Consider the following 25,397-nt stretch of genomic DNA (forward strand, 5'->3'; position numbering starts at 1 on the left):
CCCCGCACAGAGTCGGTCGGTCTGTGGAAGCGATACAGGGAGAGCGAGAGTGCGCCGCTGTGTGTTGTTTTGGATTCGCCAGAAGACACGGACCGAGAGGGGGTAGGGCCTGTGGAGAAGATGGCGGATGTAGGAGACGATGAAACTCGGCCAGCTCCTACTTCGGCACCCCGTAACGGCCCGCTCGTCGGTTCGGCGGCCGGTACCGCGGGCCACAACGCGGCCACTTTGATGTCAGGTCCGCGGATGGTGAGGATTGTAAAGTCGGAGTCAGGCTACGGGTTCAACGTTCGCGGTCAAGTTAGCGAAGGAGGACAGCTTCGGAGCATCAACGGAGAACTGTACGCTCCTCTTCAGCATGTCAGCGCTGTTCTACCCGGAGGGGCAGCGGACCGAGCCGGCATAGCGAAGGGGGACCGGATCCTGGAGGTGTAAGTCACCGCTCTCATCACCGGTTGGCTACTTAGTTTAGCTTGATAAAAAGCGTAACAAACGTGTGTGTCAACATTAGCTACCTGTGTACGCCACCTGTCTGTTATGACAACAAAAGTAGCGGACTTCATAGTAAATAAAGTAGTTAATTTCTCAACAGGTCGGGGTTAGGTAGTGATGTAGCTACAGGTTTAACCGAGCTAACGTTACTGTTAGCGGGTTAACTTGCTAAAATAATCAGCTTACATAAGTTGGGCAACAGCCTGTGCATGCTGATTAGCTTTAGCTGTCTAGCTAGCCAGGTAGCTAACGTCTTGTTTGGCTCGAGCTGTTTGCGCATTAGGCTGCTCTGGGATGATGAGGATGTGTGAGGATTCAATTTAAATGGCAAAACATGACAAGACACGCATTGTCACACGCACAATGGGCATGTGTGTGTTCTTGTGCGTGTGTGTGTTTGTCTGTGTGTGTGTGTGTGTGTGTGTGTGTGTGTGTGTGTGTGTGAGAGTGTGCGTGTGTGCGCGCGCGCTGTTTACATGGGTACCTTGAGGTCTAGTTGATGCTTTTGTCTGGATTTTGCATTTATGGCTCTACATTGGAGACATCTGCTCGGTATAGGAGGGCTTAGTTAACTGTTAACTCCTATCATGTTAGAATTAGTTTGTAAAGATGTCACCCTGGCATCCTACACTTAACATAGCTAAACATATAACACATAATTGCATACAGCTAGAGAAGAAATTGCCAAATGCACGTTTTCATGTTTGATCCTGGCAGGAGCAAATGTAGGAAAGCACACATGAAACTTAATACTAAATACTGTAAGAATAATGTATCATTCTGGTATTTACTAGTTTGATGTTCAGCTGGATGGAGCTTTGCTTGGGCTCCAAAAACCTGCGACCATAGGCTGAACTATATATAGATATAAAAAATGAGAAGAGAAACTGAAAACCAGGAACCCCAGTCTCTGCTGGAACATTGCACTTGCTGAGGCATCAATAGGTTTTTTTTACCCAACCTGTGCTTTTTATTGCGCAAATGTCTTTGGTCATATGACAGCACCAGGAGTCTCCATGTGACTCTTACTTAAGCTCTGTAGTTTCGCTAAACTGCCAATTTAAAAGAAGAAACCTAGAGGGATTCATCCAGTAAGGTGGCATTGTTTGAATCAAAGGTTCTATTACAAAACGTAATAACCTTTGATTCCTTGTTGATTGCCAGTCAGAATCCAAAGCTGGCTGTCTTTCTCGTGAAGTCATATTTAATTCAAAGGGCTGCCTGCTTTTCAAACATGGCTGTGGGCTCGTGCTGGATCATAGACATGTGCTACATTTGGCATCTTCACCCCGATGGCTTGATATTGGCTGTAATATTATTAATATTAATATTTGGCATTCTTGCTTAGATTCAGGGTTTTACACTGCTACCAATATGAATGAATAGTAATGGACACATGGCATACAGGGCCCCTCCTCTGCCTCCTGTCCTGCTGGTTCCCAAAGGAAGATTAACAGAGACACCTGATGCTGGTGCCATCTGTCCTCAGCAAAGCCACGGAGGGACGCAGTTCACAAGCACCAAAAGACAGAGACGTTAGAGCTGACCTGGTTATTCAGCACAAGCAAAACTCACTTTATGGTTGGATTATAACCCGTGCAGTTAGCACGCGCCACATTTTATGACTAAGATATAATTCAGCCTTATTAATCAGATGTTGTTTATGTTTTTACAGAGTTTCCAATTGACCCATCTCTCTAGAATAGAATAGTCATGCTTCAGGGTTCAGACCAAATGAACAGTTGAGCTGATTTCCGTCTCTCTCTCTCTCTCTCCCGCCCCTCGTCCCTTCCCCTTGCACTTTTGCTCACTTTAACTCCAGCAACGGGGTGAGCGTGGAGGGTGCCACCCATAAGCAGGTGGTGGACCTGATCCGTGCCGGGGAGAAGGAGCTGGCTCTGGCCGTGCTGTCTGTTCCACCCCAGGAGGCCGACGGATTAGAAGGAGGGGAGGAAGTCCAACCCAATTACGACTACAGCGACAAGCAGGCCGTGCCCATCTCCGTCCCCACGTACAAACACGTAGAGCAGCACTCGGAGAGGTTTGTGGTGAGTGACTCTGTGTTTTTCTTCCTCAAAGCACCTTTAAGTGTCCATGCTCAAAAATATCACAAATCCCAAACCCTCCCAAATCCCAAAGCTTGTTGATATTTTCCAGGATAAAAGTATAATTCATTTCATTCTGCTCCTATGCTGCTCCATCTTGGCATATGTGTAATATCACGTATTGTGTCGTTGTTGTCGTTGGCCGTAGGTCTATAACGTGTACATGTCAGGCAGACAGCTTTGCTCTAAGCGCTACCGGGAGTTTGCCATCCTGCACCAGAACCTCAAGAGGGAGTATTCCAATTTCAACTTCCCGAAGCTGCCGGGAAAGTGGCCCTTCTCTCTCTCCGAACAACAGCTGGACGCACGTCGAAGAGGCTTGGAGGAATACCTAGAGAGAGGTAGGCTGGTTTTGTGTGTTGGTTGGTCGAGGACAGATGGACCTATACCTGGTTTCTATACCTGGTTGAGGTTAACGTAAGATTGTTAATGTGAAGCAGCATACAGGGATGAAGAGAAGGAAGGAATGCTCATCCCAATGCAGAGTATGTTTCCATGAGGACACAACCATAATGGATAGCTATTTGTCATGGTATGAATGAGTATGGAGTCATTAATTTTGATGATGGATTCTGTGGCGGCCTTCAATGACTAAAATTCAATGATCGCAGACAATTGGGAGCCATCACAGTCCATTACGGCCCTATATAACAAATGGAGAAGTAATAAGATTTATAAGGCCAGAAATCGTTTATTTCATATAGAGACGAGGCCAAGCACCAGCCGGGAAGTCATTTGTACATTGTGTGCCGGAGTAAATGTACCTCAGTTTAAGGATTTCAGGGTTGGAATCTATCATGATTATGTTGAGGCATGGTTGGGGGCGGGGGTGAGATCAATAACTACCTGTCAAGAGTGTACAATGCCTCTGAGAATACCTGCAGACATGAATGGCATGAAAACAACATGAGAAATCAATCAGAACAGAAACGGTGCTTTTGTTTATGGGACTTACGTCAACCGTCTCTCTTCTCTCCATCCTTTCCCTCTCTGCATTCGCCTCCAGTGTGCTCCGTGCGGGTGATTGGGGAAAGTGACATCATGCAGGAGTTCCTCTCCGAGTCGGATGAGGTAAGCACGTCCCACTCTGTGATTTGAGAAGATGTAGCTCTTCCATTACCCTCCTCCAACATTACGGTTACAGTCACGGCTGCAGACTTGAATCTGGACTGCAAAAGGCATCGCAGACTTAATCAAGCACCTGAAGGAAAACATTTGAGAGGATTAAGACTTTGCACACATGATAATTCAGAGGAACTTTGCACCCTGGAAGCAAAGGTAGCAGATGCATCGTAAAGTGAAATAGATTGCCCCTGTAAATAAAGACAAAGGGGCTTTAGGGTGCAGCCATTTGGAGTTTAGATACTACTATTAATGGAGATATTCAATTATTGCATGTCTACACACACATCCAACTGTAACTGTAACTGTATTTTGCTCTCCCGCGCAGAATTACAACGGCGTGACCGATGTAGAGCTGCGGATAGCCCTGCCAGACAAGACCACCATCTCTGTCAGAGTCCGCAAGAACGGCACCACAGACCAGGTTTACCAGGTGAGGCCACACTTCACCGCACCTAGCATGCAATAACACGCCGAACACTTCCTCATTGGACATTGAATCAGGCTTCTGTGTCAATGTCCACTCTGAGCGTCACGTGATCCTCCTGCAGAGACAAACAGGAACAATCTCACGGGACCAAAACTCTTTATGATGCTTCTCAAGTTCTCTGTTTCTCCCTTTGTAGGCATTAGTGTTGAAAGTGGGAATGGACAGTATTATGGCCAGCTACTTCGCCCTCTTTGAAGTCATCAACCATTCCTTTGGTAAGAGCTGAATTTGTAGTTATAACCCTCATATGACCGCTATCAGACCACCGTTATCTAAACAGACTCTCCTTCTGCCCTCCGCCCCTCCCCCATCCCCTCGCCCTTCTCCCCTTCGCCTTTCCCTTTTGTTACAGTTCGGAAACTGGCACCTAACGAGTTCCCCCACAAGCTCTATGTGCAGAACTACACATCGGCGGTGCCCGGAACGTGCTTGGCACTCCGCAAGTGGCTGTTCAGCTTCCAAGAGGAAGAGTTGCTCCGAGACAACCCCTTGGCTTTGCACTACTGCTTTCACCAGGTAACGGCAGAGATTGAACCTGACTTGCCGTAGCGCAGCATAAAGAATTGGGTCTTTTGTCTCATTTGTTAATGTTTTGGATACGTAATCAGTTTCTGTAGGAGAATTGGGTTCCTGTCCTAAACACAGAGCCTCACCTCTTTGCTCATTATTTGCCAGTGGTCCAAAATCAGCACAGTTCGTCCCAAGTAATCATTTGGTGGATCACATCTGTGTATGAAATGGTGTTTCATTTCCCCCCCCCCCCCCTTTCTGTCTGTGTAGGCCTTGGATGATGTGAAGAAGGGATTCATAAAAACGGAGGACAAATCCTACCAGCTGCAGAAATTGGCAGAGCAGCGCAAGATGGCCACGGTCAGTCCCACAGTCCAGTCTTTGTTAGCGGAGGGGAGGAGAGAGGAGCGCGCCTGTAGCCTGGAGACTAGTACCGTCTCCATCACCAGCACACTACCACAACAGGAAGATTCAGAAAGACGACTTCTATTTTCTGTGTCGGTTATTAACAAAGTGACAAATTCAGTTCAGAGTCTGAGTTAATCTGGACTTTACTGCGTTGGTTTTGTTTGTTTTCTCTAAAGTGTGACTGCTATCATCCAGCACACTCTCCTCACTGAACAGTGGCGCCTTTGTAAATTCAAGCTTTGCTCCTCTTCTACACTCAGTGCTGTCAGTCGAAACCAAATGAAGAAACGTCTCAAAGCAGCGTTATTGTATCACAAACAAGCCTAACGTTTAACCTTAAATCACAGTGCTGGGCCTGAGTTAGAGGAGGAATGTGTTTGCTCGAGTGACCCCGATGATCTAATTTCCTCTTCATATTCATGGCTCACGCTGATCTAGTTTGGGAGCGTTTGTAAAGCTATTCCCTGGCGCGTGTTTCTCTGTGTCCTTCAGTATCTCAGCCTGTTGCGGTCATGCGAGGGTTACAACGAAGTGGTGTTCCCCCACTGCTCCTGCGACTCCAGGAGGAAGGGCCACGTCATCACAGCCATCAGCATCCACAACTTCAAGCTGCACGCGTGCACCGAGGACGGCACGCTCGAGGTGTGTGTGTGTGTGTTTCTGCTCCTTGCTTTGAGCCTGTTAACGCTGAAGGTGAAGAGGCACTCGATGACGTTGCGCTGTCGGACCTTTTCCCCTTTTCCCCCGCTCAGAACCAGGTGATCGCCTTCGAGTGGGCGGAGATGCAGCGCTGGGACACGGACGAGGAGGGCATGGCCTTCTGCTTCGAGTACACCAGGGGAGAGAAGAAACCGCGCTGGGTCAAGATCTTCACCCCATACGTGAGTGCTCGCACGCCCGCCCTGACCTCCCCCCCGTGTGTTCTGCGTCACGTCTGCCATGTTTCTGTATTTATACCTTCCGTGGCTGTTTGGCTGTGAATCATCTGCCTCTGAGCGATGCACAGCGGAGGATTAGTCACCGCCCGGCTCTCACAGGTTATCCAAGGAAAGCAGGAGTAAAGCGCTAACAAAGACAGCAGGTGAATCACCGTTTGTTTTTGCCCTGAAGGGAAACTGAACTTCTCTCTCCTCTCTTTCTCCCCAGTTCAACTACATGCACGAGTGCTTTGAGCGAGTCTTTTGTGAGCTGAAGTGGAGGAAGCAGGTACAGACCACTCCTTTCCTCTTCCATTCTTAGAAGCACATGACTGCATACCAAGCTGGAAACTCTAAAGTTAGATTACTGGGTGTATGTGCCGATGCCGTCACTTGGTGATATGTGTTGATTACAAGCTTTCTTCTAAAAACACCTTTTAACTCGTCTTCCATCAGGTGGAGGAAGAGACATCTGACAAAGACAACAAAAACTGCAGTAACAACGGTAAGCAACCAGCAGCGTGAGTATTCCTGTCTCTTAGCTAAGAGCAGAGAAACAGAACGACTTCCTCCAGCCCTGCCAGGATTTGGCAAATAAAGCTTTCACTAGTTTATAAGTAACACAATCAATGACTCTCAAATAGTATCGCTCTAATACAAAGGTTGTATTGTGCTATGGCATTTTCCATTTAATTCTTATGAGTCATTGCACACAGGACACATTACAGAGCATTACAATGCACCTCTCACAGCAGGACACGCTAAAGCTGTGTGGTATGGGTGAAGAGCGGGCAATTAGAACACGTATGTATAGATGTGTGACTGCATCGAGGTCAGAGTCACACACAGAGAGTTGAAAGCTAGTCTTGTGAGAAAACATGAGAACAGAACAATACAACCTCACCATAAGAGAAGACAGTGCAGGGGGGAAAGGGCAAAGTCAAACCTACATTCTGTTTAGTTTCCCCTAAAACTCAAGTAGCTGTGCATGTTCTGGTCCTGCTGACCTGAGAGAAGCCGCCGTGTAAATCCAACACCTCACCCAGCCCCGTTTCCCTGAACCGTCTCTCTGTGTTGCAGAGTTTCTGCCTCCTCTGGAGACGCAGCAGAAGGCATGGCGCCACCTAGGGGGGGAGATTGCCACCTCCTAAAACCGCCGGGGGTCCTCATCTGAACTAGAATCGGTCCACTCACATCATCACAGCCACCCCAGAGAGAGAGAGAGAGAGAGCGCCTACTGACAAACACAGAAACCCAGTGACAACCAGAGGCGAGCCGTGCCCCGGAAATTGGAGTCACACTTAGCGAACCCAGGGACGCCGCACACACACCGAGAAAAGCAATGAAGGAAAACGAGCAAAAGCAAACCTTCATGTCATTTACTAGATGTTCATAGAGTGTCTATTGTTTTCTTCATCATCGGCCCTGTGACGCGGGGGGGTGGAACGCCGGTGAACTCTGGCCCCCCCCCCGGCTGAGAGGTAACACAGGTGTACAGCGTGCGGACGGTCAGAGTTTACCACAGTGCTGCAGCACCATTTGCACAACGGGAGGAGCACCTTGACGAAAACGTCCCCCGCCGAGGGAGCCGCCATCAGGGACGGGGAGCGTGCCGGTGGGTTCTGCAGCACAGCGTGTTCAGCCCCAGCCCTTTGATTGTGGCGAAACTGAACTCCGATTGCTGGAGATGAAAAAGAGAAGAAGAGGAGGAGGAGGAGGAGCTTTCACTTCTTTGACAGGCACTGATATAGAAGGAAAGCAAAATCAGGCTTCAGACTGATGCTGGACATGAACACAAAGGATTTATATTCTGTCTATGTGAGGAAAACATAGGTAACAATAATGTAATGAGACGGAGAGGACTGGGGACTTAATGTATATGTTTAACATTCTCACATCTGTTAATGTAAAGATTAATATAAGAGCTATAATTGTTTTGTTTTTTCATCTAACATAATGAGACACTAACTGAAATACGTTCAGGCAAGTCAACTTTGTTCCCCCCCCCCCCCCCCCCGGTCTAACACAAACCGCTCCAGTCTACGCCAACATCAGTATAGACATTAGTCCTCTCGCCCACGCTTGTATTTACTCTGTGTGTATTTGTGCGGAGCTCGGAGGAAATGTAATTCCCCAGATTATTCCCTCCACTCTATTAGACGCGCGGATGATCTCTAGAACAACATTTAGTCAGAGGTATTGATGTTTTTGTCTGGCAGCCTGCGGGTGCGAGGACAGGATGTGACGGGAGAGTCAATGTGTTTCGCCTGCAGTTTAGTGAGCGGGCAGCAGAGGGCAGCAGAGCGTCAGTTAGGGTTTTACTTGTTAGTATTGAGCATGCAGAGCGATTCTGTCAGGGCTTGGTGGAGGGTGACCCCTGGGGGCTCTGCAGCTCACACACCCAACGTATCGCTCCAGTCTGTCCATCAACCGCGTCGGTGAATGAGTGTGCGCACGAGTGTGTTTGGAAAGCAAGTGTGACTGGAACTGCAGCTGTTCAGCATACATGACGACTCATCACTGAGACTTTAATGGATACAGTATTAGTTGTGTGTGTCTGTGTCTGTGTGTGTGTGTGTGTGTGTATATGCACACATGTTTATGATTTACACTTTGAGAAGGATTTTATTGTTTTCATACACAGCTGTCAGTTTTATTTTTTTCTCTTCCTCTCTTGCTTTAGATGTTGACTTTTAACAGTTTGATCAGTTCACATTTGGAACGTGTTTGTGTTTGTAAGTATTGATTTCCGCTAATTAAAAGATACTTTTATTTAAACCCGCTAAGGGCTAGTAGTTTATATCGGCGAAGGGATTACTGTGTGATTTTTCCTTTTGGCAAAGACCAAAATCCTGATTGACACTAACTTAAAGCACAGGTTCATGCGTCATTAGAGTTAAAATGCTGTTTAACAGTTTAGCTCAGGTTTCACTTCATTTTAAAGGTTGATTTCCTGTGTAAATTTAGTCAGAGCTCTATCTTCAGTTGGCTGTAATAACACTCAAGCTCCATGGAGTGTGCATGTGCGCCGTATATATGTGTGTGTGTGTGTGTGTGTGTGTGTGTGTGTGTGTGTGTGTGTGTCCTCTGTGTTTATCATTGACTTTGCTGGTGAGCCTTCAGGCACTGATTGGATGCGTCTGTCGAGCTGTCGCTGTGCGAGCCGGCGAATGGAGACGAGGCTCTGTGTCAGTGTGACAGCGGAGACGGCAGACAGATGGAGACAAATTAGCGGCATTTCCAAACGCCTCGATAATATTCACAGCCTCGCTCACTTCCCCTTTCCAGCATAGCACACAGACGCACATCCCTCCATCCCTTCATCCCTGCTTCATTAAGTCTGCATTTTGGGGGAAAAATGCCACCGGAGGTATTTGTCATCCGCTGGTTGCCCGTGTGGACAGGCCTTAGTTACAGGATGGCCTATAGCTTATGTACCTTGGTGTGGTAGCACATTGTGTGGGTCACAAGCTCGTCAGATGGAATGTGCTGTGGGGGGAGAATGGCTGGTTGGACGCTCGTTCTGACAGCCTAAGTTATAGCCAATTTGGAGATGGATGACAAAAGAACCAGAGGTGCTCAACCGTGACGTGTTGGAGATGTAAGGGAGAGAGTCAGAGGTTGTGTGTGTGTCTGTGTGCGTGCGTGTAATTGTCATCCCTCTGCTCCTGCTTGCTCTCTTCGTTTCGCTCCCTGTCATCACACGGGGATGCGGTTGCCGTGGCAGCACCACGTTGGCTCAACACGCACAGTAGCGTCTCTGTCTCAGCCGACTGACTCACTCTTCCCTAATAACGTATTCAAAGCAGCGTTTTTACTGTTTGATGTTTGTTCTTTGTGTCTTTGGCTTGTGCTGCTGTGAATAGGCATTAGAAAGCTGCTTTTTTTAAACATTTCGTTTGTGTTTCTTGTACGTCTCGTCTGTGCCGGGTGCCGTCTTGCGCCGCGTCTTGGTCACAGGCAGGCAGAGCCGCTCTGCTCCGGCCATGGGTCAGATAGATGTCATAGCGTTTTAGTGAAAGCAGAGAGATGGGCGTCTTATATGGTTGACTCATGTTTCTGGTATGTGTTATGCTTCCGTCGACCTGTGTGTGTGTGTGTGTGTGTGTGTGTGTGTGTGTGTGTGTGTGTGTGTGCCCGGGTGGCCAGGGCATGGAAGTTAATGATACTTTAAGGAAAAATAGGAATTTCACACAGGGTCAGAACACATAAACACATCTACAGCAGAATGTAGACATTGGTTGTTGGTGTGGACAGAATGTGAGTTTCAGAAAGTTTTTAGCTCAACCGCCACCAAAAACGCTCAGTGAAATGGTGCTGTTGCCATGGTGATGCATCTTTTTCTCCCCCCCTACTCCCTACCTAAGTCTCACGTGCCCGAATCGACACGGATTTCCATGGCAACGTTATTTATCTGTGTGTGCCAGGCGCTGCAATGGCACCTGACCGTGAGATTTTTTTTTTTCGCATTATAGCTGGAAGTTTCTACAGCATTTCCCAAAAAATAATAATAATGACAGATCCTAGACCCCGAGTTGGTTTCCGTCACCGCGCCAGTGTCGGCGGCGTTGCTTTTATATAGACACGACGTCGGTCAGCTGCTCGATTGCACAACCAGCACGGAGGGCGCTGTTTGAAAAGTGTTCGCCTTTGTATAGATGTGTAATTATTTTCCATTCTTTGCTTTGAAACACAAGGCTTTCCCATGGTAAACAGACAGCCACATTGATTAAAAAGAAAATCCCCCTTAAGCCTTGTTTGTCTGTCTTCAGCGTAACTTTGTAAATAATTGTTTAAAAAAAAAAGAATATATCCTTTTGGACTAAATGCACTTGTTTCTCCGATTAAAACGTTTTATTTATTTCAGCGAATGTGATGAAGATTGGAGGAAATTCTAGTGTGAACTCTTAAGGCTTTTGTGCATATGGAGGTCGGCAAACGACACACATTGAGACACAACTGTTTAGGAAAAGAAAGCGTTTATTCAATGTCTAAAGACTTCGATCAATGACTGATGCAGAACTAGCCCAGTTTTATATCTGACACACAAAGGTTTACTAACCAATATAGGAAAATGGATGAAAAAAAGGTTTGAAAATGTTGTGTAGAGTAATAAATTGTAACAATATTTTAAATAAAGCTATATATTGGGGAATATTGCCAGTCTGTGTTTATTTAATGTTGTCAAGACATAAAAGGAACCTTAGTCTCTTTGTCTAGATGTTGGCAGAGCTCTCAATCAGCCTCCTGAGGGGGCTTATTGTCAAGCCCACCTGAGTGTTTGATCAATGTATGGATCCTGTTTCTAGCCATTGTCAGTACTGTCCTACTTTAAAGACACAGCAACAGTAATCTTAACCCAGCATCTTTTCATTTCTTGAAGGAGAACCACTCAAAAAGGTAAAACGGTGAATAAAATGGTTTAATTGCTGTTTCTCTTGAGTGCCATTCGTGTGTTTACTCTGTATTTAATTAGTCCGAGTGCCTCTTGGAGAGTTACGTCCCATAATTTGAGCACGTGTGGAGAAACGCTTCGCTACATAATGAGTCACTGAAGGAAGCGGATGACATAAGGGGGTAGAACGTGAAGTGAGCTGTTCTCAACACTCAAACTACCGGGAACAATGTGATGAATGGGAAGTGAAGGCGAGTGGATAGAGACGAGGGACAGATGTGACAGTTCGTTGGCAGGACTTGCTGTCTTCCAGTATCACTGCGGTATTCCTCTCTCCTCGTCTTGGTCTCAGAGGAATACCGAGCGTTATTGTCCCTTAATTGTTAGGAAAGAATGAATTATGACAACATAGACGTTAAGACACATCAAGGTAGATTATCAGGTATGATCTCACTTATTCCTCTCCATCCATGCTGCAGTGCTCATCCTTTACTTTCCAGACTCTTAAAATATTCACATTTCCTGCACAAATCTCCCTCAGGCCTGCAGAGAAGGGCTGAGAGCAATACGTGGCGGGTCCCATGGCAGCAGATATCGCTCATAAAAAGCTCCACGGGCACATTATCTCTGTCAGAAAGACATTTTGATAGTCACATGCTATAAAGATCTTAACGTTGCTCACTGCTCAACAGGGGTGAGTTCTTTCTGTGGGTTTTTTGGCAGGATTTCCGACCAAAAGTACAACGCTTCTTAATGCACCCCGTGGAACCAAGCCCATAAAGCGCTGTGTGTACTGGCACTGCCGAGGTGAAAATTCTCATCTCATTAGAGCCGTCTCACGTGGTCACTATATGCTGACTGCAGGTTCACCACCACTTCACCACCTCCGCTCAGTTTCCATTTTTCTTCCATGTCCATTACGTAGATAAAACTGATAAAACCCTGACAGAATTTCCCCTCTCTTCAAAGGTCAGGGATTTTTATGAGATGAGACCATCTGATCTGATCAAAATGTTTAATTCGACAAAATGGATAGAAGCTCAGTTGTGCCCACATCATTTTTCTCAAGCTCTCTTTTTATTCCTTTACATCAGTGCGTTTTCACTGTGTGTGTGCTTACACCCCTGAGCTACGCCATGAAAACATTCAAAGCGAGAAGTGAAAGTGTTTGCTGTTACCCCCATTTATGTGAATCATCACGGTGAGGCCAAAGACTAACATTCCGTGCCCCTTGTCTGACCAACGTACCTACAGGAAACTGGAAGTTTTCCATAGAGACCAAGTTTACAACAAATTCCAGTCATAACACACTCCTTTTCTTTATCTGAGAATATATCTGGATGCACATACAGAATACAGCTGTTTGAAGAGCTTGACGTGTATACAGTACTTTTGGTACAATTGGTAATGTCAGAGAAGTCAAGTACCCAGCAGTCAGAGTGGAGAGGGGATGTGTGATGGCCACTTGAAGGCCACTGGTGTCAAGGATTCAGTGAAAATATTCCTATGTCCCTCACATCGTTCCCAGTTTACAGAGGCAAATGGGTTCTAACCTTTTTTGTGGATTCATTCCTTCACATTCTTGTGTGTGTGTTTGTGTTGTTATTGGGTGACGCGTTTGAACTCTCTCTGATCTCGATGGTATCAAATCAAACGTTCCCTTGATGCAGGACAAACAAATATGCTCCAGAAATTGCAGTTGTGTATCACGTCCTGGCATGTTATACTCACTGAATCAGTCCAGACTCCCATAAGGGAGTTATGGAGCGAGCAGCCACCCCTGACTTAATGGTTATGAAACTGTGTCACTCAGGATTGGACACTCCGTCTCTTCTTAACCTTGTGACCACAGCAGCCTTGTTCGGTTAAATGGCGGTCAGTAAAGTGAATGAATGTGGCTCAGCAGGATTAATCAAGTCTAACGGCACATCTGTAGGTAGAATAGCAGGGAGGAGTGGACATCAATCACAGTCTGGAGCATCTCTCTCTCTCCCTCTCCCTCTCCCTCTCTCTCTCTCTCTTTCCCTCTGTCTCTCGACCTCCCTGTCTCTCTCTGCTTCTCGTCAGCTGTATCGACCAGCGCTTTGGGCCCCCTGGTAATTAAAAGGCATTGATCTGCCTCAGCCGCAAGATGTTGGGGCTGTAAGCATGCAGCACGCAGCACACTGAGGCCCAGAGAGGCACAGGTGTGCATGAATACATGTGGGACGCTTCTAAATATGTGTTGTAACAGGTTGCAAGTCATAAGTTGTGCTTCATTTATATACCGGGTCTTTTTTTTTTTTAAATCTACTCCACAAGTTGTATATCTGTGTAGAGACTCCCTGTGCCTGCAGTTAATAAAACATCTGAAACCTCAAAGACGCTCTTAGGTTTACCTTATGCCTGTGCCTTTTCTTATTATCTAAATTGAGATTTCACGCGAGAATACGACAACAACAACAATAACCACTGATTGGTTTTATGCAGACATAAATCAAAGTCATATCTTCCCCACGCGTAGGTTTCCCCCACTTCTTTTATTCCGTCCATGTGAACACAGTAAATCTGAGGTCGCTAGATTGCTAATTCAGCACATTTCCTGACCCCAGAGAGAGAGAGAGGGAGGAAGGGAGGAGGAGGGAGTCTTGTACTATAACAGTACTATAAATACAACCTAGACCGTTTACTCAGTCTGACACACTGACTGAGTGACACAGTGAGGGGCCACACACCCACCAGACCCCATCTCCCCATCACACACACACACACACACACACACACACACGCACACACAGTCCAAACACCGGAACGCTGGAATATACACACTATGGACATAATTGTATGAAATATGCCTCTAAATTCAGTTTATTTCCATCGTATATATTTTCTATTGTGGTGTGATGGAGAGCACTGGCCTTTGGTGTGATGTCTGAGACTTAGAGTTATGCTTATCTGAGCACCCATCTCTCCTGCCTCTGTCCCTCATAAATCCCATGAATTACTCGCCATGCCCCCCCCTCCCCCTCCTTCCTCCATTAACCCTCCCCCTCTTCCTCCTCCGTCCCCCCGCCTTGCTCCCTCCTTTCTGAGCGAGTGATCAATTAAGGCCCAGTCCAGCTCGCCGCGCTGCTCGTCAGCAGTTTCTACCCCCCCCCCCCATCCTCTCTCATCCCGGCGCTCTGTCATTTCTCTCCTCTTTTTTTAAGGTGCCGACCCAGCCGCTGTCAATGCAGAGAGATATGGAGCAGACAAGAGAAGCTTTACAAAAAAAGAGATTTATTTATTTATTTTAAGGATGCTTTGTACAGATGTGTGTGTGTGTGTGTGTGTGTGTGTGTGTTAGGGGGGAGGGGGGGGTATGCTTCTGTGTGTGTGTGTGCTGTAAGAAGAATTTCTTTCTGTAGGCCTCCTGGCAAGAGGTTTTCTGTCCACCTGCCGGGAGATTGGACTTTAGAGAGGAAGACAGAGGAGACGGAGGGGTCAGAGTCTTCCCAAAGTTCTCTCTCCATTGCCAGTTTGGAATGAGAAACTACACTAAGACAGATCAGATCAGGGAAGCAGTGGAGGGGAAACCCTCATAAACTCTGTGTTTTTGCTTTTTTCTCACCAATAGTGTTACCAAACATTCACGTCTCTGCATATACTTTGATATCGACTGGCTGTGCAGCTCAAATTATGGATATCTGAGCGATCAAGCAGCTTTTCCGCTCAAAACTAGGCAAAGACATTTCTCCAGAGCTGTGGTTTTAATACTTTGTGCTTATTTGGCGAGGGTGAAAGCGGAAATCCATGCTTAGCTGTATGTTGTTGTATTTGAAATGAACAGACAGCAAGTTAAACATCAGTAAACGGGTCACTGGGCAGCTGGCCAACATACAGACATTTCTACTCACTGATTTTAGCTTTAACATTTACTAATTGATATATTTTTGTGACCACCACAATTTCTACAAACATGAAAATCCCAGAAAAGTCATGGAATTCTAAAATGTTTTTTTCCAGGCCTGGGAATATTTTAACATGATGATGAAATAGCCAAAAAGCAACAGAAAAAGTTTAAAATTATTCTAACATTGGCAAACTAGAGTAGAAGAAGGAAAACCATTATTAACACATTTTTAGATATCTCACAATTCCCTGTATTTGCACCAATTTTGTTATTGTTTGAGAGAGTACAGCTAGTTGGACTCGACTAGCTAGCGACTCACTCAAGTCATCGCCACAGCAGCATGTTAATGTAGTAATAATAACATGTGGTCATCAGCTGAAAAATAAGATTTAATGCTTAAGGAATGTTGATATTAGTCATTTGGGGGAAGCAGCTGTTGTTAGCCATGCAAAGAGGGAAAGACATGGACAACAAAAAGGCTCCCGGATGTGTTTGTCACTTCACACTGTATATACAATACACAGAATGAATATAAAAAAAGGCTACCTGGTGTGAAATAGCCAACGTGTGATACAGCACACTAGCCTATTTATTTTCAGACAAAATCAGTGGAAATAGCTAGCTTTAGCTGGCTGTTGTGCTATTGCTAGCTGGCATCGGTGCTAGTTTGCTCGCTAACTTGAACGAATGGACGTGTGGAGGACAGACTGGGCGTGTTGGCAAAAGTCGAGGACACCGGACGTTCCCCGCTCTCTGCGTGTGTGGAACCTGTGTTACCGTTACAACCAAACTAAATGCAGAAACATAAGAGAGTTGCCCAGGAGTTAGCGTGGCTCTGGCTGAAGTCTCACAGGGGATCTATCACTTATTTTGCTCATTTGCGATTGTTTATTATACATCATTGCAGTTTGGACGTCACTATTAAACTATAACCTCTCTATCAGCTGTGATCTCATGAGGATACGGCTTGTTTACCCCACAGGTGTGACTAATCAAGCTCCCACTGCTGTAAACCCCAGAAGGGATGTGATGGAGATTGATCATATGTTCATTTTGGGACTTTGATCCCTCTGTTAAGGAGCCGGCCTCCTGTCTCTGCTATTTAATCTTTAATATGATGTCCAGTGAGATCTGTCAGTCTATAAGGACCTGCCACCTTCAGTTAGGCTACGGCTCGCAGCTAGCGGCCGTAATTGAGTCTCGGGGCCGCAATAGGCTGCACACTGTGCTCGCTGCTCAGGGGCTTTTGATCTCTGCTGATCGTTACTGATTTGTAATCCTCTCAAAGAGATAAGGCCTTGGAAATTTTAAGTGGTCTGCTCGAGGAGATGAGTTCCGTCTTTTAACAGCTTGTTAGTCTTAAAGCTAGTTTGGGCTCTTTTAATCTGGCGGTCATTAGACGGATGTGATGGAATACGAGATGAGGTCTTCCCTTCCTCTCTGCTGCAGGGTTCTCGTGGTTTCGTCGTCCTTGTACAGCGCGAGTTTATCCAAAAGACGGTTACTCCAGCTGACTCCGACTGTCAGGAGGGATTAAGTGTCCTCCCTCACCACTGATGCTTGCTGTCTATCCTTGTTAAAGTCTTGTCCCCTTCTCTCCTCCTTCTCTTCGCCACATCACTTTAAATGATGCAGTGTTTTCTCAGTACGTGGGCGTGAAGCACAATCCTCCCTCCCCCTGTAAATAAAACAGCAGCATGTCTGTCTTATTTATGTGGTTCAGTACGTCTGCCTATCCCTGTCTCTCTCTTTGCGATGTGACCTTATCTTAGGTCACATCGCACTGAAATCTTCTCATGTTTCTTTCTCCCTCTGCCATATTTCCATTCAATTTTGGGAAAGTCTTTAAATTAGCTACAATCCATTTCACCTTGCCAAGAATCTGATAAAGCGGCCGGCTCGTCCTAATCTCTTTTTAACCTCCCTCCCGTATCCCCTTTCTCATCCATTTTCCATTACAAAACTCGATGTATTGCAAAGAAAACCATTTGTATTATTTACCATTTTCAATTCCAACACAATCACAAATCATTCAGCCAATAGTCCTCAGAAAATGGTGTTTCCTTGGATCCATGCCCACTACATCCGTCATCCTAATTTCCCCTTTTCCCTTCCTTCACGCTTTCCTTTTTTTTAAACAAAGTCCTTGGACATAGCCTCCACAAAGTTGGGAGCAGACATGAGGATGGAGATGGTGCATATGATGTTGAAAACACTGAACGCCACCAGACACAGACGGTCGATCACGGCACCCGCAAATTTCCACTGGTCAGCCATACACTCCGTTTCGTCCTGCTCCCGGAAACGATCCGCCATATAACGCACCTCCTCCAGGATCGCCTGTAGCTGGGGGTCTCCAATCCCTGTAGAGCATCCTCCAATCCCTCCTGCTCCACCTCCGAATCCCCCACCGCTGGAGACGGTGCTGGGGCAGCCGACGGTGTCATTCGAGTTGGGAGGAGGTGGGGAACTGCAGAACTGAGATGGCAGGTGTGGCGGCGGACTTCCTGCCACTCGAGGAGGCCCTGCTGAAATGTTATTCCTCTGGATGGACTCTGGGAGCAGATGCGGGTCGTCCAAGGTTTGAAAGCCCATATAGAGAAGGTTCCCGTTGTTGTTGGTGCTGGATTGCACGTGGAGGTGGGGGTGACCCGCGTGCAGTGGCCCCGTTTGGAGAGGAGCCAGGTTCTGCGGGTGCAACGGATGGAGGGAGGGGTCCAGAGGGTTAGGGATGCTTCCGCTGTGCGACCCTGAGGAACAGCGCCGCAGGTGGGGAGCACACGGGGGCCGCTCGGGGTCGTCGTTTTCTCCTGGACGCTTCATGCGCAAGAACCACGCGACCCACTGCAGCAAGACTAGCTGCACCTGGTAGACACAAAGAGAGAAAATTAGAGATACGAGGTCATGAGTGTGGCTGCTTGAAAACACCAGTTTGTTTGAAAATGTAAGTGTGCTTGTGTCTGAGTTCCACAGCGGAGACACTCAGTTATTGTCCCTGAGGCAAAGAGGATTTGTGTTTTCATGTGATTCCCACCAGCGATGGAACTTCTTAATGCTGTTAGGGTTAGGGTTAGCATTCAGACTGTGGAATTAACAAGATGAAGTGTCACATTACTGATTCATATGGAGCTGTGAATTCAGTAAATTACAGTTTACGCTAAAGAGCAGATTAGTGTAAGAAGCTCTTCCCTTCCCTTCGCTGAGCGCATACACGCCCCCAAGAAAGTTCATATCGGCTCAACAGCATCCAGACTGGGGTTCTAATGAGCAGCTCATGTCCAAATGACTGCTCAATTAGGCTGCACAGAGTGTGTTCACTGGTCAGGCAAAAGTTCCTGATGCTGTAGATGTTGTTGTTTTTGTCTGAGGTGCAATTATAAACTGTGCTGGTTCGATGCCCTTGTCTGAATCACATCAATTAACTAAGTTAATTGGCCATTGGAATGTCTGAGCAGGTCATTTATCAACAGCACATCAATATTTACAGCACAGTCAAAACATAAATCAATACTTATGCTGTTGCTGATTGCCAACTAAAAAACGATTTTCTTTTCATATTGTTGATATTTAAGTTGATATTATATAATAGTTGAAAAGGTTGAAAAGGCTTTTATCTTGCTTGCTCGCTATGGGAAAAAAAATCGATGGATTTTTTTTTTTAAACAGCATTTCTTTGCTGAAGGCGAGGAAAGAATAGGAAGGTAAAGTAAATGAAATGGATTCCGCCCACAGAAAGGGAGCACTTTGAAACACTCTCCTGCTGAAGACTGTGCAGAGGCATTTGATGAGCCCGCTCAGACAGACTGGCACTTGGGGCCGATGAGTCACTACCAAGGAAGGAGTCAGACAACAAACACAGAGGAGAAGCTCGGGCAGCAATAAAACACACAGAATGTAATCCAAAACAAGCAGAGGGAGGGACGAACGACACTCATGCTGAGATAGATGATGATGATAGATTCAGTCTGAGAGAGGATAAGTGAGCGAGCTGGAGGGGACGTGACAGCAAGATGACAAACAGCATGACCTCACCCATTTGGGCATGTTTCCTCCATTTGGGTCATGGTGATGATACTGCAGAACCACCACTGTGGCAATGACGGACATCCCAACGATGATCATTATACTGGCAAAGTACTGACCTGGGAGGAGGAAGAGGAGGAGGAGGAGGGGACAGAGCCGTGTCAGAGTTTATCATTCATTGATTTTACGCAAAGTAAAACATCTGTGGCCACTTGACAACCACAGCAGCTGTGGCAGATTCAAACTGGAGGACCAAACAAATGAAGGGTAGATGCAGTAAATAGCACCCTTCAAAAGCAGTCTGGAAGCTGCTGTTGACACTGCAGCCGGAGAGTTACTGCCATGAATTGCAGTATACATGAAGCCACTAATCAGACTAAAACTGCGCGGTATATATTTTAACAGTTTATGCTGAAATCAGCTCTCTGATTATCATGATGCTGCATTTATTCTCTGGTTTTTCTTGGGCGGGATTTGTGTCTTTAGGCAAAAGATGGCGTAGCATCTGTGTCTGGCTGCTCACTAGAGATCATTTCCTGCAGCGGGCCCCCGATCAATTAAGCCAATTAAATTTTAAGAGTGAGCAGATGGTTAAAAAAAATTGAAAATTTGCGGGAGCTCGACCGAACGATATTCCTACGACGCCACAGGGGAATACTACATAAACATAAAGAGCACATATTTATGGCCGCAGTCGTTTTTTTATTCAACAAAATAAAAATATGGAAGGAGACGTGGAGATAATAAGAGTAAAACCTTTAAAGAGTTGTTGTGCTGTTAGTTTTTTGATAAAGCATCAAGGGCCCTGTTAAAAACTCGAATTTAAACCGGTATGAGACATAAACACACACACACACACACACACATACATACATACCTATCAGTGGGACAGAGTCAGATGTGGCCGGCATGATCTCCGCAACCAGCAACATGAACACAGTAAGAGACAGCAACACAGTGATACCTGCAGAGGATGGAAGGACAGAGAGAGAGAGAGACAGAGAGATTCATTGCTTTTTTTTCAACGTCGCATCCTTTGTCAGAGGGGAACACACACATTTTGTTCTCTTGGTCCTGTAGCCCTGCGTGTCCCCTCCATCAGGCGGAGTGACGTCCCTGGAATGCAGCGCTGTAAGCTCTCTCCCACCTAATCAATTCACCAGCCTTAATTACATCAATAGGTTAATTGGCCGAGTGTGTGCGGTTTTTGCTTTTTCTCCCCCACCCTATAGTGAAATGCTGTGTGTTGGCTTTTTGTGTGTGTGTGTGTGTGTGTGTGTGTGTGTGTGTGCTTGTGTGTGACGTCGGTGTCACCGCTTCGCCTCACACTGGCTCCTCTCTGTGTCGTTCAAGCCGGTGAGGGAAACGTCATCCATCTGTGATTGGTTTGGCGAAAACATCCCCATTTATTTGCAGCTGCGGCCCTCGTTCATCCCTTTTCTGATTCATCTATCCGTCTCTGTCTGCATCTCCGTCCCTCCTCTCGCCTTTCCTCATCACTCCATCATCCCGCTGTAATCCTCCTCCTCCTCCTCCTCCTCCTCCTCCCCCCCCTCCTCTCCCTGCTTCACATCCTCTCCGCTTTCCTCTCTAGTTTTCTTTTTAACCTTAATTCTCAGAGGGTAACCTTGTCTGCTCTGTTTCAGACAGCGAGCTAGCAGATGCAAATACTCCAAGTTGAAATACTGGCTGTTACATTTGAACTACACTACCAGAGAGGTTGTTAGGTCTCATTTTCTGTCATCCTGCGCGGACCTGCATCTTCAGACTTGGTTTCGAACATCCCATCATCTATTTTCATCCTGGCCCACTCACCCAGAGAGATCTTCTCCCCGGAGTCAGCAGGCAGAACAAAGATGAGCAGAGTCATGGAGGACAGCAGCACACAGGGGATGAGAAGGTTCAGGGCGTAGTAAAGCGTTCGCCGCCGTATCGTCACGACAAACGTCACATCAGGGTACGGCTCCTTACAACAATCGTAGAAGGCCTCGTTTCGAGTGCCAGGAACTCCTGTGTTGGACGGAAACACACAGCGAGTAGGTAGATGGCTCAAGAGATGGATTGGTTACGTATGTTCGACAACGTATTCACCTATAAGGTCCCACTCTCCGTTGGCCATGTATCCGGAAATGTCAGCGTCATTCATCTGGAGGTCCAGCAGCCAGCCGTCGTACGTCCAAGAACCGAACTTCAACTCGCACTGCTGGATGTCAAAGGGAAACCAGCGGACATCCACGTTGCACGTACTCATGAAGATTCCTGAGAGAAAACAAGTCAAAGACAGAAAGTCAAAATGGCGTCGACTCCTGCTTTTTTTTTTGTCTCTGAAGAGCATTTTTCACTTTTTTTTGCTGGGCCAAAAACTCAGCAAAGTGAGTAATTCCCTGATTTTAAATCCACTGTGCCCTCAGGATTGCGGAGCCATTTTGAAGTCCTGAGTTCTGAGTTTGCAGACTGGATTAGAAAACAAACCACATCACACAAGCATGCGCCGGAACGTTGGTAGCAGTGCTGTTGTGACATTCTGCAAGCAGCCGCTGTTTGTGCTCTGCCTGCAAACACACACACACACACACACACACACACATACACACACTCACGCTCTCACACACCTCCGCCTCAGCAGTAAAGGAGGAAAACACAAGCGGTGACACTGAAAAACGAATCTGTGTACAGTGCCCTAATCAGATTAGCACCGTTGTTTATGCAAAATTAATGCAGACGCAGACTCATATCCACCCGCAAAGAAATACTAAGAAGCTGGCTGACCTTGCCTCCGAGAATCCATCAGCTTTAGAATAATTGCTGAAATGAAAGGAATGAGTGTATCAGGCGAGCGCAGAGGGGAAAATATCCACTCTGCCCACATGCAAATCAGCTTTTACAGTAAATGAAAGAATTCGGAGAAGCAACTTTGAAGTGGCTCAGCAGGTCCGACGTTGTTTAGTCAGAAATGCTTGGCTGGAAAAATTGATTCCATATTAAGAAGCAGCTGTTAAATTTGCTTTGGCATCATTATGCATGCAACACTTTGAAAGGATAATTGAAAAAAAGCAGAATGACTTATTTCCACTGAATCAGGCGCATGAAAGGACGACTCTCTAAAATACATCCAGGCTCCTCTAAGTGCCTTCATTTACTCGGTGCGGACGATCTCTTTATAATTACCAACATTAAGAGCTCCTACGACACTAAACCTTAAATCACATTGATTTAGGAGCACTGTGGCGCGCATATAAATATACTATACACGCTCCTGCAAGTTCTACTGCTACTGACTTCCTCTTTCTAATATTAACTCACATCTCACAGGAATCCAGGAGCTCACAAACAGCATACCTGGATTTATCTGCAGCCTTGAACAAAGTTAAACAAAATAAGAAACCGGCGAAGTTGCGGCGTCAGAAGGCCTGGAGGTGAGATTACACACACACACACACACACACACACATCTGAAGATAGAAGAGGCTGATGTGGTGGCTGACGGTATGTGGCAGCAGACATCTGGGGACATCGTCTGCCTTTGTCATCGTCAAGCTCTTGCTACTTGCGCCGGGCGCCCAAAGGCCCCATCGCCTTGTTGTTCTGACAATAGATGCCCCCCGTCCGTCCGTTACTGCAGTGAGGCATGTACGGGGGGAACAACACACTCAAATATCTCCTGTGCTGCTTTCTTCCCTCTCTCCTTCGTTCATTCATTGTGGCAAAGCCTTAATTAACCAAACCAGGCCGCCATACTCGCCTGCTCCCTTCTTAATTGGCTGTGATCCAGTTATAATCATTAGCTGTATTTACATTCAGCAGCAACTTATTAATAAACATGGGCTGACGGTGTGTTTTCCCTCGACTTAACGCTTCACGAAACCGTTTCAGTCCAGCCCCCCTCCCTTTGCATGAGGGACTCCAGCTCAGCCCTGCCTGAAGTAACCGTACAAATATGACGAAAAGCATGACCTGGCACAGATCCTCTGACTGCGCTAAGACAGGAGAAGGGATTGAGGGAATATCTGGTATTTATAGGTGCTGCTCAGACCTTTGGGAAGCTCTAACTGCGACTAACCAGCGATGAAATATTAATGCCGAGCGAGAACAAACAGGAGAGACATGCACGGATTGCAGAGCGAAATGGTGGAGAGCTGAGGAAGGCTGAAGACAGACAGATGAATGATAAGGAGAGAGAGAGAGGGAGGGAGAGAGAGAGACTGACCTGGAGGCAGATACTCGGCGTAACCGCTGGAGTTCACCAGAACATTTGTCTTAAAGGTGGAGTCAAAGTCATCATCTGCACTAAGGAAGGACAGAAGGAGAACGCTGGAACTTAGGACACCACATGTGAAAGTGTGTGTGTGTGTGTGTGTGTGCACGTGTGTGGGTGCGTGCCTTGGAGTCGTCCACACGCATGTGGTTGTTCCAAATGTGTTTGTTACCTGTTGTAGAGCAGCACGTCCGGCGTCCACACCTGGTCCGTGGTGAAGCGAAGGTTTTTCACCCCCGGATGTTCACTCTGGTTCCACTGGAGATAGTGGTCGAACCAACTCTTAAACACACACACAGACAGAAAGAGATTGTCAGACTTGAGCCTCTGTGCCCTCTGGAGGACACACCACACAGCTTGAGACACCAGATTGAGAGGTTCTTACCATCCGCAGCCACATGTTGGTGGTGAGCACCTGGTTCTTCTCGTCCTACAAAACATGACGAGGAATTAGTCCTTATATGAACCGTTACACACAAAACAGACACAAATGAAGGTCTTCTTAAGGAAATATTTAGAACCAGGTTACAAATCCTCATTTACTCTGCAGAACAAAAAGGATTCAGCTCCAACAATCCAAACAGGAAACCACGTACCACGTCCATGATCTGTATCAAACTGAGTGAAAACGCCACGGTGAGCGAGTGCGAGTCGTTGCCCACAGGCCTCTCCATGCGGTTGTAGTCCTTGAGCAGGTTCTTCAGCAGGTTCCTCTGGTGTGGACCCTGCAGCGACACTGCAGAAGCACCAAAACAAAAAGAGAAGCCAAATTCAGCTTTTCAACTCTTTTGATTCTATTTGAACCGTTTCGATGAATTTCACATTCTGGCTCCATCCGATTTAATTGGACCTCAGAAAGTAAATTATAAAAATCAGCTTAATCTGTTCAACTAATGAAAACTAGGCACTTCATAAGGGAATTCCAATTATAATCTGGATAAAGTTTTAGCCCCAATTAACAGTTTTATGATTCACTCTTCTCCTTTGTTTGTTCTCCAATATTTTTGCATTTTCAAACAGTCCAGGATTGTTTTTGCTCCATGTTTTGATTTTCAGGTCTTTAAGTCACTGTGCTATCATGTATCGATGTGTTATAGCTTCAGCTGCGCCACAAACCCCTAATAAAACCACTGCACACCGTAAACGCCACGTCTACCTCCCGTAATGACGGATAAAGCCTGTGATTACTTTGGCGTGAGGGGAAATGAGACCGTGGAGAATGAAATCACGGAAACCTCACAGAGGAGTGAAGAAAAAAGGGGGTAAAGGTGGGAACGGGAGCGCCGTCAAAGGAAGATAAGATCACAAATTCAGCTTCCCTATCTGTGGATCCGTCTGACAGAGAGGGAGGGAGGGAGGAAGAGGAGGAGGAGGAGGAAGATGACATTTGGAAAGAGCAAACCTGGTTCATGGAGCAGAGGTCAAGCTGCTCTGTCTGAGTGGTATCTCTCACATTAATGTACAGATAATGACGGAGATCATTAAGAAACAGCAGGAAAACACAAACAGAAGAAAAAAAGATGATTTTAAAAAGCTTATCAGTGCTTAATTAGCTTTGATGAATGTATAATTAGCTGCTCAATTCAACATTCAACAATTCAACTTTAAAAACGATCCTGTCCCACAATAATTCATCTGACGTACCATTACCGAGTACACGTACAACAGTTTGAGAACTCTCATTAGCCAGTGTCAGGAATAATCTGGGTCAAAGGGCAAATAATCGTATATTTACCCTGAAAACCTTCCATATTTGTTAGTTTCCTATATTTGGTTTCTGTCTGTCTGCTGCCTAGTTTGTAATCTTTC

The 25,397-nt window shown here is 46.3% G+C and overlaps 2 protein-coding genes across 2 annotated transcripts in view; one reads left to right on the forward strand and one right to left on the reverse strand.

The window, feature by feature from the left end:
• snx27a (sorting nexin 27a) lies at positions 1–11,203 on the forward strand. Its single transcript, XM_076139244.1, has 13 exons — positions 1–431; positions 2,315–2,540; positions 2,746–2,938; positions 3,604–3,668; positions 4,048–4,152; positions 4,346–4,424; positions 4,562–4,725; positions 4,990–5,079; positions 5,620–5,769; positions 5,880–6,008; positions 6,274–6,333; positions 6,501–6,549; positions 7,125–11,203. Exons 1-13 carry the CDS (start codon positions 121–123, stop codon positions 7,193–7,195), a joined length of 1,692 nt encoding a protein of 563 aa, XP_075995359.1. The 5' UTR covers positions 1–120; the 3' UTR covers positions 7,196–11,203.
• A 6,240-nt stretch (positions 11,204–17,443) lies between these two features.
• The window catches only part of chrna11 (cholinergic receptor, nicotinic, alpha 11), an 8,626-nt gene continuing 672 nt past the window's right edge, over positions 17,444–25,397 (reverse strand). The window contains exons 2-10 of the mRNA XM_076139514.1: positions 24,185–24,324; positions 23,974–24,018; positions 23,761–23,870; positions 23,541–23,620; positions 21,425–21,592; positions 21,149–21,343; positions 20,211–20,297; positions 19,343–19,452; positions 17,444–18,175 (exon numbers count right to left, since the gene is read on the reverse strand). Of these exons, the coding sequence (XP_075995629.1) occupies positions 17,444–18,175; positions 19,343–19,452; positions 20,211–20,297; positions 21,149–21,343; positions 21,425–21,592; positions 23,541–23,620; positions 23,761–23,870; positions 23,974–24,018; positions 24,185–24,324 (1,667 nt within the window). The remainder of the gene's footprint in view (positions 18,176–19,342; positions 19,453–20,210; positions 20,298–21,148; positions 21,344–21,424; positions 21,593–23,540; positions 23,621–23,760; positions 23,871–23,973; positions 24,019–24,184; positions 24,325–25,397) is intronic.

The sequence above is a fragment of the Genypterus blacodes genome, unplaced genomic scaffold, assembly GCF_046128005.1.
Source record: "Genypterus blacodes isolate CSIRO-AG114 ecotype Tasmania unplaced genomic scaffold, CSIRO-AGI_Gbla_v1 ptg000438l_1, whole genome shotgun sequence".
Classification (NCBI taxonomy): Eukaryota; Metazoa; Chordata; class Actinopteri; order Ophidiiformes; family Ophidiidae; genus Genypterus; species Genypterus blacodes.

Bases quoted from the DNA above. Each gene is read 5' to 3' on its own strand.
- snx27a (XM_076139244.1), top strand. From the start codon at position 121: ATGGCGGATGTAGGAGACGATGAAACTCGGCCAGCTCCTACTTCGGCA. The intron at 4,153-4,345 runs GTGAGGCCACAC...CTCCCTTTGTAG, and splicing joins CCACAGACCAGGTTTACCAG to GCATTAGTGTTGAAAGTGGG. The intron at 5,770-5,879 runs GTGTGTGTGTGT...TCCCCCGCTCAG, and splicing joins CCGAGGACGGCACGCTCGAG to AACCAGGTGATCGCCTTCGA.